Raw genomic sequence first — 13,828 nt, 5'->3', positions numbered from 1 at the left:
TTTTTTGCAGGGTTCTTCATCCGACCATTTTATAAAATGATGCTTCAGAAGGCAATAACACTGACTGACATGGAATCTGTGGTATGTATTGATTATTGTAATGCAAGTATTAGCGTGTCATGTACTGCAGTTCATATAATTATTTGTGGCTTATGTTTGACATATGGGATAACATTTATATACAAGGAAATAAGGAAATGTTTGGAGACTCAATACAGCATCTATTTCATGTACAGTTGTGCAAAACTTGAAGGAAATGTCACCTGGATCCACCCCAGACACTGCAAAAATGACTAAATTAAAGAAATCTCTGTGTTTGGTTTGTTTCCCTCTTGCGATCACAGTCTAGGGTACTTTTTGATTCAATTACTTTAATTTACTTAATTGTAAAGGATATATATAATGTGATTTGAAAAGTAGTTTAGCCATGTTGAAGTCATATTTGTCTTTTGTACCTCTTCCACTTTATGTAGAATTGTCTGTGTTTACATATGCTGATAAGTCAGCATGCCAACAATTAAGCTAGGAGGCCTTTCTGGCCACAGGAGTGTACAGCCAGTACTATGTAAATATGTCTTATCAATCATTTGTTTTTCACAATGAAAAGTAATTTTGTAATGAAAATAGCTGCTCAGACTATTATATTCTCCACAATGGAGTTTTCGCCTCTTTGGCCAGGACTACGTCCACCTAAGAATGTGGAGGTTTCAGGTTAAAGGTGATAGCAGGTATGGTTAGTGATCAAAATATTGATCAAAAGAGAGGCGACTGTTAAGGAAATTTGTAAGTTCTGTATATAATTGTGTTCTATTTTGTATGTATTGCACACTGCCCTCACTGTGCACACGGCACTAATAATGTTTTCAGTACATGTTTGCATTCTTTTGAGTCCTGATTAGAATTAGCCTGCCTATGTAATGCCCCTTGTTACCATAAAAGTACAATTGTAATATTAATGTGATACCTACGTAATCATGTGTATAAAAAGAACAGTTATTTGGAAAGATGCTGAGTGTATCTTTTGTGTCTGTTCCCTACTGCAGTAGTTATTATTAATTTGGAACCACTAATCAATATGAGGATAGGAGTTGCCTGTCTATAAAATGTCCAGGTTAATATATATATATATATATATATATATATACACACACACACACACAGCGGGTAAAATAAGTATTGCACACATCACCATTTTTCTAGGTAAATATGTTTCTTTTTTTGTAAATTCTTTATTTAACAGGGTATATCATGTGGTGATACAGAAAGCTCAACAAGAAGAGCCCTCTCACACTGGGGCGGTTTGCAGGCGCTATTGCGCTAATAATAGCGCCTGCAAACCGACCCGAAAGTCCCGAGGGCTTTCACACTGGAGCGGTGCGCTGGCAGGACGGTGAAAAAAGTCCTGCCAGCTGCATCTTCGGAGCGGTGAAGGAGTGGAGTGTATACCGCTCCTGCCCATTGAAATCAATGGGACGGCACGGCTATACCGCCAGCAAAGCGCCTCTGGTATTTAACCCTTTCCCTGCCCCGCTATCGGCCGCATACCGACGGTAAAACGCTGCTAATAATAGCGGCGTTTTACCCCCGCCCCAGTGTGAAAGGGCTCGAAATGTTACAAAGACAATATATGTTGTACAACTCTACACCCCTATTATATATAATCCTAGGGGAATCTTTCACAAACTTCCTTCTCTGGAGCAATGCAGAATGTATGTCTATCGAATAGGAGACCTCCGCACCCCGCATGACCCCGTTAATCTTTTTTTTTTTTTCCAGGCAATCTCTGTATTTTAAAGGATTAGGTGTAGGGTTGGAGCCGGTTTGCACCGACCCTAGAAAGTCTACGTCTGACGCAACCACATTGGGTAGGACGAGAAACCTGGAAATGAAAAGGATAGAGAGGGGAGATTAGAATGTAGGGAAGAGGAGATGAGAATATAGGGGGTGGAGGGAGGAAAGGGTACATCGCCCCTGCCAGTCACCTCCACCCCTGTCGGGCAGTTTTGCAATTATTCCCTTTCACGGTGGTCGGTTTATTAGCTGTCCATATTCCTTGGAGTAGATAAACTCGTGCCAGTAATACCATTGATTTTCTCATTTAGGTCTTTTTCGGTGGCCACTAAGTCCTCCACTTCATGTATGTCTGCTACTCTTTTCAGCCATACTGCTACCGTCGGTGACTGGGTCTGTTTCCAAAACAGCGGGATGCAACCTTTTGCTGCCGTAAGCAAGAATGGTAGTATGGATTTCCTGTAGCTCTTGGTTGGGATTTTGTGATGATGCAGAAGGAAGAACCCAGGGGAGTCCGGCAGCTCACGATCTGTGAATTTCTGGATGATCCGGTATACCTCTGTCCAGAAAGGCCGTATTAACTTGCATGACCAGAAAACATGTAAGAGTGTTCCAACTTCCTCTCCACATTTCCAGCACAGGTCTGTGGACCGAGGGAACATTTTGTGTATCTTAACTGGAGTGTAGTACCAGCGGGATAACACTTTGTATCCCGCTTCTTGGTGTCTTGCACAGATGGAAGTCTTATTAGAATAAAGGATGATCAGATCAACCTGCTTATCCATGAATTTAAGTCCGAGATCACGCTCCCATCTGTCTATGTAAGGTGGTCTAGCGTCTGGCTGTGGAGACACCAGTAGTTGGTATGTTAAAGAGATTGCGTGTCTCAGCGGTGTCTGGTCTAGACAGTGTCTCAAAGGATGTTAGTTTCCTCTTAAATGCAGCTGGTGGTGGTAAGGAACTAATGTAGTGCGAGAGCTGGATCTTCTGCCAAAAGGAGAGTCCTTGCAATGCCGGATCATCTATAATTTGTTGTCTAGTTTTCCATCTCCCGTCTATGAGAAAAGGTCTAGCTTGAGATCTCTGTCAACTTCAGATCCAGGAATCTAGGATCCCTTAGTCCAAGAGTGAAAGACGGGTTACCTACTATAGGGGTGAGGGGAGAGGCGCAATAGACAAGTCTCCGAAAACCTTCCAGGCGGTCCGGATTGTCACACCCACCATAGGGTGAGACAGTATCTGTTTCAGTAACGTTTGCTGGCACCAGGGGAGTTGTTCCAACCGAACCCCCACCAAGGAGTTCTCTCTTTGTAGCCATTGTTTCAAGGTTCCGTGTCTGCTCCAATCCAGTATACGGGTTAGATGAAAAGCTGTGTGGTATAAAATGGCATCTGGGAGAGCAATGCCACCCTTTAATTTTGGGAGTCGAAGTATTGTTTGTGCTAGTCTTGGAGTTTTACCGGCCTAAATGAATTTGGTTATCACTCTGTTTATCGTTTTCAAAAAGGTAGTAGGGATTTGTATTGGCAGTGCTTAAAAATTATATAGAAGTCTGGGCATAATATTCATTTTTATTATACTGCAGCGTCCAAACCAGGTAAATAGGCCCTGCTGCCACTCCTTCAAATCCTTTTTTATTTCCGCCAAAAGCAGGGGGAAATTGAGAGAGAAAATGTCTTCTGTCTTACCGGGTAGTAGGATTCCCAAATATTTAATATGTGTGGTGGCCCATTTAAAAGGGAAGTCTGATCGGAGTAGTGGGGTTAGAGAGGACGGTAAATTAACATCTAGTGCTTCCGATTTCTGGTAATTAATACGAGCATGTGATAAACCTTCATAAGTCTTCAATTCTTTGAGAAGATTTGGGATTGACAACAGGGGCTTGGTCAAAAAGAAGAGGAGATCGTCTGCGAAGGCTGCTACCTTCGGGGACAAAGTGGCGTCTAATGCCAGGCCCTCAATATATGGGTTATTTCTAATAGTTCGTAAAAAGGGTTCGAGGGTGAGAACAAAAATCAGTGGTGACAAAGGACACCCCTGTCTCATCCCGTTCGATATTTTAAAAGTGTCAGAAAGGTGGCCGTTGACCTTAACTTGGGCCGAAGGAATAGATGGCTTGAATCCAGCTCATCATTCGTTCTTTCAATCCTATGCATCGTAGTGTTTCAAATAGGAATGGCCAACTCACCCTATCGAACGCCTTCTCGGCGTCTGTCGAGAGGAGCAGCATTGGGATCTTCTGCATTTTTGCTGCTTGGACCAGATTAATAGCCTTCGTAGTGTTATCATGCGCCTCTCTTGTTGGGATAAATCCTACTTGATCGGAATGGATCAGTAGTGGAATCAAATTGATCAGGCGCGTTGAAAGGATTTTAGTAAAGATTTTTAGGTCCAGCCCTTAACATAAGAAGACTTTTTCTCAATCTCCAGATCCCTGTTGACAATCCTGGCAGAAGAGCAATACTATCATTAGATGCTGCCAAGGCTTTCGACAGCGTTGAATGGCCGTACTTATGGGAAACTTTGAAGCAATTTGGCTTAGGAGACAATTTTATTCAATGGGTTAAACTGCTGTATTCGGCCCCTACGGCTAGAATCCGCGTAAATGGTGATCTGTCAGATTCGTTTCCCCTTTTTAGGGGTACGAGACAGGGGTGTCCACTTTCACCCCTGTTATTCGCTCTGGCCCTTGAGCCACTGGCAGAGGTGGTAAGATCCTCACAGTCTATTGTGGGTTTTATCAGAGGACCAGTATCTGATAAGATCTCTCTTTATGCGGACGATACTTTACTTTACCTGGGGGATGTGGAGGCCTCACTTACAAATGTGATGCAGATAATACAGCATTTTGGTTCATTGTCGGGATTCTCTATTAACTGGAGTAAATCCGTCATTCTTCCGGTGGATGAACCAATGGTTACTTTGCCGGACAGTGCAAGACCGCTTAAAGTGGTCTCCTCATTTAAATATCTAGGAATACAAGTGTCGGTCGACCCAAAAAAATACTTAGAAGATAATTTACTGCCCCTTTTTAAAAGTCTTCAAATGACATGCAATACTTGTATGTAAACTCCCCTTATCAGTAATTGGTAGAATAAATTTAATCAAAATGGTTTGGGGACCTCAACTTTTGTACATTATGCACAATTCTCCACAATGGATACCCTGTAGGTAGTTTAATCGTATTGAGACACTGTTTAGATCCCTAATTTGGAGGAAAAAAGTTGCTAGAATAAGTCTTTCCACCTTGCAGTATGGTAAAGATCGGGGAGGAGCTGCGGTTCCCAACCCTAAACTATATTTTTATGCTTCTCAATTACAACACTTGAGTGGTCTTGGGTTGCTAAGTGATTTTGACTCGGTTGAAAGCATGCTGCGAACTGGAACACTAAATACATCAGTGCTGGCGAATTTGGAGGCAGGATTGTTACACCTGCCACAAACGGCCCCCACCATAGTTCTTCTTAAAAAATTATGGTCCACGGTCAAATCTAAATTAAAAATTCTGGGCTTTCTAGCAGAAACCCCTCTGTGGAACAATCCGAATTTAGCAGAAGTCTAGAAACTAGAGGGATTCCAATTGTGGAGGAACGCCAGAATTCATAATATTTCTCAATTATTTCACCAAAACATTTTAAAATCTTTTATGGAGTTGCAATCGGAATTTGGGCTTCCTAGACATCAATTTTACCGATACCTTCAGTTACGCCATGCCCTTCAGATTCAAGGCCGGTCAGCTGCTCTCTCACTTGTTACTCATTCCCTAATAAATGACATTTTCTTTGGTCAGGAAAAAAAGGGCCTAATTTCTCACATTTACTCACATTTGCTTTCAGCTACACAAGACACTACAACTTTACCATGTAGACGTAGATGGATAGAGGACCTGGGGGAGGTGAGTGAAGACACATGGGACATATGCCTTCAGACACGGCCATTAACTTCTGTATCACAAACACATAGGCTTTCACATTTATTCTTGCTACATAGAGCTTATCGTACGCCAATACAATTACATAGATGGGGTAGCAGAGATTCTTCCTTGTGTCCTAAACGTTGTGGAGAAGAGGGGTCACTGATTCATTTGATGTGGCGCTGCCCCAAATTGCATCGTTACTGGGGCGATGTTACCGAGATAATTTCATCAGTATTCCAAATTAGGGTCCCCCTGGACCCCCTGATATGCATTTTAGGAGCGATCGATGAAGAAATATATCCCCCTCCCAGTAATATAGCAATAATCAGATTATTATATCTGGCTCGTAAGCTGGTGGCCAGATTCTGGCTATCAGTAAACGTTCCAACCAAAAAACAATGGATAGAACAGGTAAATTATATCCTTATCAGAGAACATATAACATATCAGCATAGAAATGCATCTCGGAAATTTAATTCTATATGGCAACCCTGGTTGGACTCCCCGGGATTGGCACCCCCACAACTAATTATGCACAGGATATTTCAAGTTTAAGAGAGTACTGCTTGTCTGACAGGGGTGATAATTGGTGTATTCATATTTTGCTTCCATGAGATTGTACCTATTTGTGCAGACCAGGAACAAGGTTTACGGTTAGATGACCAGTTGGTCGTCTGGTAGCTGTGTTGGGTGGGAGAATTTTTACTCTCTTACACAACACGGTTTGTTGTTATATAAATGTAAAATTTATTTGATGCCACTGCTGTAACAAGCTTTATTTACCTTAATTACACATAGCCGAGAGGGCATTTAATGTTCTGAGATTACAATCTATACGATGTCATCTTTAATGCTCGGATGTCTGTTATGTAATTTGTCTTTTGTGGCTCAATAAAAGAATTTTCTGATTTAAAAAAAAAAGATTTTTAGGTCCACATTTAATAGGGATATTGGTCTATAATTTTGACAATGTAATGGGTCTTTCCTGTCTTTAGGAAGAACAGAAATGTGTGCTCTCAATGTGTCTCCAGAAAAAAACGTCCCCTCTCCTGCGGCATTGTATGCTGATAAGAAATGTGGGGTCAGAATGTCTCAGAAAGTCCTATAGTATAGGAGGGAGAACCCGTCTGGGCCCGGGGCCTTGCCCAGCTGCATTTGAGCCTGTGCCAGTAATACTTCCTCGGCTGAGATTGACTTGTCCAATTCACGCAGGTCATCTTCTGGGATCTGTGGGAGGCCTGATTTCCATAGGTAATCCTGAATTGCCTGTTTTTCAGTAGCTCTATCTGTTTCCGACTGCGGAGATGAGAGATTATATAAGTCTATAGTAATCCCAGAAAAGAGCAGCAATTCCCTCTGTGGTGTGGATTTTCTTGTGAGTGGCGTTCAGCATTTCAAGGATAAATGTGTGGGCTTTCTGGATTCTCAAGGCCCTAGCTAACAACTTGCCACATTTGTTGCTATGTTCATAAAAAATGAACGGCAGCATTTAGAGATCATCTCCTTGGCTTTGACCAGTGCCAAGGATCGGAGCTGGTTTCGCAAGGCGGTCAGCTCTATTACGGCCTGGGATGCCAGAGATTGTTTATGGGTAGATTCCAGGGTTCTGATTTTTCCCAGAAGGTCGGTAAATATGTTTCTAAAGGTGCTATTGGCATTAAATTTTCACCACATGTCGGTAACAACCCATGCAATCCATACATACAAAGAAATCAAAACAAATAATTTCAGAAATTAAGTTATGTGTAATAAAATGATACAGGGAAAAAGTATTGAACACATGAAGAAAGGGAGGTGCAAAAAGGGATGGAAAGCCAAGACACCAGCTGAAATCTGTCAGTTATTAGAAAGCAATCCTGTCCCTTGTCAGTGCAAATTATTATCATCTGGTTCAGTCTCAACTGATGGCCTATAAAAAGGTGTCTCATTACCAAGGTGTTACACAAGAAACTTTTCATGATGGCTAAAAGCAAAGAGCTCTCTCAAGACCTTTGCAACCTTATTGTTGCAAAACATACTGATGCCATTGGTTACAGAAGGATTTCTAAACTTCTGAATGTTCCAGTGAGCACTGTTGGGGCCATAATCCAGAAGTGGTAAAAACATAATTTCACCTTAAACCGGCCACGACCAGGTGCTCCTCGCACTTGTGGAGTGCTTCAGAAAGACCTGGACTTAGCAGGTACAATTGTTTCAAAGAAAACAATAAGTAATGCACTCAACCGCCACGGCCTCTGTGTACGCTCACTACGCAAGACTCCATTGCTGAAGAAAAAGCATGTTGAAGCTCTTTTAAAGTTTGCTGCACAACATTTTGACAAGCTTGTAAAATACTGGGAGAATATAGTCTGGTCAGATGAGATCAACACACCATGTTTGGAGGTCAAATAGCACTCCACATCACCCCAAAAACACTCCCATACCAACAGTGAAGTTTGAAGGTGGGAACATAATGGTGTGGGGCTGTGTTCAGCATACGGTACTGACAAACTTCATATCATTGAAGGAAGGATGAATTCAAAATGTACCAAGACATTCTTGATGAAAATCTGCTACCATCTACCAGGGGAATGAAGATGAAAACACAAAGAAACTCTCAATTTGTTTCAAAGAAAGAAAATAAAGCTGCTAGAATAGCCCAGCCAATCATCTGACTTGAATCCAATAGAAAATCTATGGAAAGAACTAAAGATCAGAGTTCATAGAAGAGGCCCACGGAACCTTCAAGATTTGACGACTGTTTGTGTGGAAGAATGGAACAAAATCACATCTGAGCACTGCATGCGACTAGTTTCTCCATACAGGAGGTGTCTTTACCAACAAAGGATTTTGTACAAAGTAGTAAGTTAGCGTGTTCAATACTTTTTCTCTGTGTCATTGCATTTTATTACACATAACTTAATTTTTCAACTTACTTGTTTTTGTTTCTTTGTATGTATGGATTGCATGAGTTGTTACCAACGTGGTAAAATTTGTCCGTAGCACCATTAAAAATATATTTACCTAGAAAAATGGTGATGTGTTCAATACTTATTTTACATGCTGTATTTTCACTGCCACTATGCAGTAGTAGTATTTAAAAAGCTTGGAAGACCATTACCTTAAGCTCTGCGAAAGTGAAAATGCAGTTAGCTTGAATGATGGCTTTGAAAACGTGGACCTCCAGGTTAAAGAATTGCCCTGTCAGGATCCAATCCGACAATGCCACGGCTGTGGCCTATATCAATCCCCAAGGGGGCATCAAGAGTATCTCAGCTCAGAAAGAGGTGAACCATATTCTAACTTGGGCAGAAAAGAATGTCCCATGCCTATCGGCAGTTTTCATCCCGGGAGTAGAGAATTGGCAGGCGGACTACTTAAGTCACCAGCAGTTATTCCCAGGGGAATGGTCTCTTCACCCCGACATCTTTCAGGCTGTTTGCTAAAGATGGGGGACTCCGGACGTAGATCTTCTAGCGTCCAGATTCAACATGAAGTTAGTCAACTTTGTGCCCATAACAAGGGATCCATTCGCATACGGAACAGATGCGTTGGTGACCCCATGGGATCAGTTCTCACTGATCTATGCATTTCTCCTATTCAGTTGCTGCCACGACTTCTTTGCAGGATCAAGCTGGAAAGAAAGCCGGTAATTCTGGTAGCACCAGCATGGCCCAGAAGGTCATGGTACGCAGAAATGGTAAAGATGGCAGTGGAGGGTCCATGGCCCCTCCCACTAAGGCCAGACCTGCTTTCACAGGGGCAGATATTCCATCCTACTTTACAAACGCTAAATTTAATGGCCTGGCTATTGAAACCCACATTCTGAAGAAACGTGGGCTTTCCAGGTCAGTTATCTCAACTTGGATTAATGCAAGGAAGCCACCTTCCAGAACTATATATTATAGAGTTTGGAAGGCTTATGTTTCCTGGTGTGAATTCAAGGGTTGGCACCCTCGGAGATATATCATAGGCAGGATTCTTGCCTTTCTACAATTAGGCGTAGAGATGAAGTTGGCCCTGATTACTATTAAGGGCCAAGTCTCAGCCTCATAGATTTTATTTCAAAGACTGCTTGCTACATATTCTTTGGTCCAGGGTTTTATGCAAGGGGTGATGTGGATTAATCCGCCAGTTAAAACACCCTTGAGCCCTTGGAACTTGAATTTAGTTTTGTCAGTGTTACAAAAACAGCCTTTTGAACCGATACAGCATAGCTGGTATTTTGGTTGCTATATCCTCAGCAAGGAGGGTTTCAGAATTGGCTGCTCTTTCTTGCAAAGAGCCATATTTGATTATTCATGAGGACAGAGTGGTGTTACGCCCTCATCCAGGCTTTTTGCCAAAAGTAGTTTCAGGTTTTCACCTGAACCAAGATATTGTCCTGCCATTGTTTTGTCCAAAACCATGTTCTAGGGAAGACAAGTCACTACATTGTCTTGATGTGGTGAGAGCAGTGAAAATCTATTTAAAGGCAACTGCTCAGATTCGTAAGACCGTCTTATTTATTCTGCCAGAAGGTCCTAAGAAAGGACAGGCAGCATCAAAATCCACTATCGCTAAGTGGATTCGGCAGCTTATTATTCAAACTTATGATTTAAAGGGTAAGATCCCCCCTTTTCAAGTCAAGGCGCACTTTACCAGAGCGGTTAGTGCTTCTTGGGCAGTGCGTCACCAGGCCTCCATGGCTCAGATCTGCAAGGCCCCAACTTGGTCTTCAGTGCATACGTTCACAAAATTTTATCAAGTGGATGTAAGGAGGAATGAGGATATCGCCTTTGGGCGCAGTGTGCTGCAGGCAGCAGTATAAGTCCTCAGGTCTGGGGGTACCCTACGGGTTGTGTCTCCCTCCCCTCAAGTAGCATTGCTATGGGATGTCCCATTAAGTAATTACTTAAGGCTCTGTGACCCATAATGTATGATAAAGAAAATAGGATTTTTATAACAGCTTACCTGTAAAATCATTTTCTTGGAGTACATCATGGGATACAGAGGTCCCACCCCTCTTTTTATGGGGTTTAAGTATATTGCTTGGCTACAAAAACTGAGGTACTCCTAGAAGGAGGAGGGGTTATATAGGGGAGTCAACTTCCTGTATTGGGTATACCAGTGTCAACACCTGAAGGTGGCCCATAACCCATTAACCCATTAAGTATTTACTTAAGGCCCTGTGTCCCATGATGTACTCCAAGAAAAAGATTTTACAGGTAAGCTGTTATAAAAATCCTATTATAATTACCTCATTGTAATGTGGTTAGGTGAAAACGCTATAGCAGGCACCACATCTTTGGAATAATATTTACAGAGCAGCAAATATTTGATGGGATTTTAACGGTGCTAAGAGACAATAGAAAAACAAGTGATAGTATAAAACTTCATAGTTTTATACATAATTAAAATTAAACCATTAAAATCTAACACATGCCAGTTATATGGTCAATGGTGTATTTTACATAAACGGTGATAATGTGGTATCTGTTCTTGACATGTTTCGCCGATTAGGGCTCCTTCAGGGGATTTGAAGACCACTGCTGATATAAAAGCTATATCAAAAGACAAAATATTCATTCATTGATATAATGAATTATACATTTTCAGATTTTTTTACATATACAGATCATTACATTCATATGCAGATGACATATTTGTTTTTATTATTCAGTCTGTCCATCTGTCCAATGCTTACTCAATTAACCACCAATGGTCACCAACTAGGCCGTCTGCACAGTTTAGGCAAGAGGGCGCCGTATAGCCACAGGAGACACACCAAGACCAAGCTAAGATAAATATCCATGAAGTGAATATTGATATCTGACAGATATAGAAATTAAATACCCGCCATATTGGCTGAATTAGCCTGGTTAGATACTCATACAATTTTGGTTTGTAAAGCGTTTAATCAAGGGCACCTGATATAACCAAAGCCGATACCCAGTGTAGGTACACCTGAAAGAAGGAAATGAACCATCATGTTGTATGATGCCATATATCTAAAAGGGAAAATTCTGCGCTAACCAAGTGATTCAAAAAAAGGTGCAACTGCTTGTGATAAGCCTAAATACGAAAAGCTCAAAAACATATGATTCAAAAAGAAACAAGCGCGCATCCACTAATTGATTATAAAGTGTCAAAACAGTGAAATGAAACCGTGAATATACAAAAATTATAAACATCAAAATGTGCCTAAGCCACAATATATGACTGTGCAAAAGGAATAATCCCTATAAACGTTTGCTCGAGTGAACAAATAAATGTGTGCTATATGGAAAACAAAAAATCCATGTGAATAGGGATCACAATGTGGAACCTTAAAAAACTTAATATAAACCAAAATCAACTGTGCTGCATAAAAAAGTCCATATAAATGATGATAGTAATATGAAAGATTCTAAAAAAAATTGCCTCTGTCCCCAGTTGATGCCTTCTATGGGGAAACGCGTCGGGTGGACCAACTGACTCTGACATCATTACATTTTTTCACTCAGTCATCTGGTTTGATCCCTGGCTGTTCCCAATTTTTGAAACCGTTTTTTCGTTTTTTGCTCTTATGGTTGTAATGCTTGCTGTGGTTTTAATGAATAAATCTTTTGAAAGTTTATCTGCACCTATTGAGTGATAACTCTCAGGACTATCTCTGGAAGTATACTTAAATGCCATATGTCAGATAACTTCAAGCAAGTCTTGTCTTTTGGGCCTGTTAAAATCCCATCAAATATCTGCTGCTCTGTGAGTATATAATTACCTATTTTCAGGCCGCTCCAGTCCAATCATGTAATCCAGCTCCTTGTATCGGCCAGGTTTGGCTGCAAAGGAGAGGAGAGGAAATGCCTACTAAGGATGGGCCATTGTAGCTTTACTAACTGTTGTCAGAACGCTCTCTCCTCTCCCCGCAGCTGCATGTTGCTGTCACAGGGGAGATCACTTGACAGGACCAGAGTGGCTTGAAAACAGGTAAGTATTTACATCTTTCTTACACAGGTTAGGAGGGTGGATGGGACAGTTTAAAGGCTAGTTAGATGTATAGCCAGAATTTCACTTTAAGCTTTTGTTAAATGTTTTCCTCTGTTGAAAACCTTTATTTTTAGTAAACAAGAAGGGGGGGTTGGGACTTTAAATGAAGCACCCGAAGGTACCTCCATCCCGATAATTTGGTTCAAAGTACAAGGAAGTTGGGACTTTAAATGAAACAACTGGGTAGTGGAGGTATATGCAAATTATAATTTATTTGAGTAACATAAATACATAATTCATCTTGTATATAGCAGGGTTTGCATAGGACCTGAACATGATATATAAAAAGATGTATAAAAGTACATACAGACAACGTATGAGTAAGGTAATGAGCATATATATAATAATGACAAAAAGCCCAATACTGGTACATGCGTCCACATAGTGTAAATGTATTCATAAATGAGTATATAGATAAAATCAAAGAATAAGAATGGTAAAATAGGTAAGTATCAGTCCATATAAGGTGTAATTGTGGCATCAGATGTAGCTCGAAGCGTTTCGTGGGTTGTTCCCACTCGTCAGGAGCAGATGCAATAGACATATCTATGGAGTATATAAGTAAAGATGGAATAAGTCATACTCTAAATAGAATACGTATATATTATTTTAGATGTATAAAACTAAAAAAACGTCCACACTCACCCATTCAGACAGCAAATGCAATGCGGGGCAGTCAGCATAAGGGTGGCTGAGGATATAGCTATATAGCTATAGTAACGAAAAGGAAAGAGTGCGAACAACCAAAAAAAAGTGTTGCCATTAGCAACTAGTTGGCTTCCAACTCTCATTTCTGCATTGCAAAGATGAAAATAAAAAGTAAACTCATTTTCATATCTAAAATGGAGATAATACTGTATGTATGACCTCAACTGGTTAGTAGTATTGGCAGATTTATTTTGTTTATTTCAGCAGCAGGGTTTCTGTGTAGCTCTGTGTCCGAATAGCTGCCTTTGAAAGGGCTATGATGGCCATAAAAGCTTCCATTAATGATTTTATTTTCTGATCGATCTCTTCCGATAGGAGAAATCGATCTTTAGTTGACATCCCATTTGATGGAAATACCACACAGAGAAGTGGATTGTGATAAATAGTTCAGATACGACTATAGTACTCCTTCCAAACCAGTTG

At 40.9% G+C, this 13,828-nt stretch overlaps 1 protein-coding gene across 4 annotated transcripts in view; it reads left to right on the top strand.

The window, feature by feature from the left end:
* The window catches only part of NEDD4 (NEDD4 E3 ubiquitin protein ligase), a 319,479-nt gene that overhangs the window by 262,126 nt on the left and 43,525 nt on the right, over positions 1 to 13,828 (top strand). For all 4 annotated transcript variants that reach the window (XM_073618773.1, XM_073618772.1, XM_073618769.1 and 1 more), the window contains one exon: positions 11 to 81. In XM_073618773.1, the coding sequence (XP_073474874.1) occupies positions 11 to 81 (71 nt within the window). The remainder of the gene's footprint in view (positions 1 to 10; positions 82 to 13,828) is intronic.

This window comes from Aquarana catesbeiana, linkage group LG03 (genome assembly GCF_042186555.1).
Source record: "Aquarana catesbeiana isolate 2022-GZ linkage group LG03, ASM4218655v1, whole genome shotgun sequence".
NCBI classification, from domain to species: Eukaryota; Metazoa; Chordata; class Amphibia; order Anura; family Ranidae; genus Aquarana; species Aquarana catesbeiana.
Note: the sequence above shows the minus strand (reverse complement) of the source record. Positions and strands in the feature narration are given on the sequence as shown.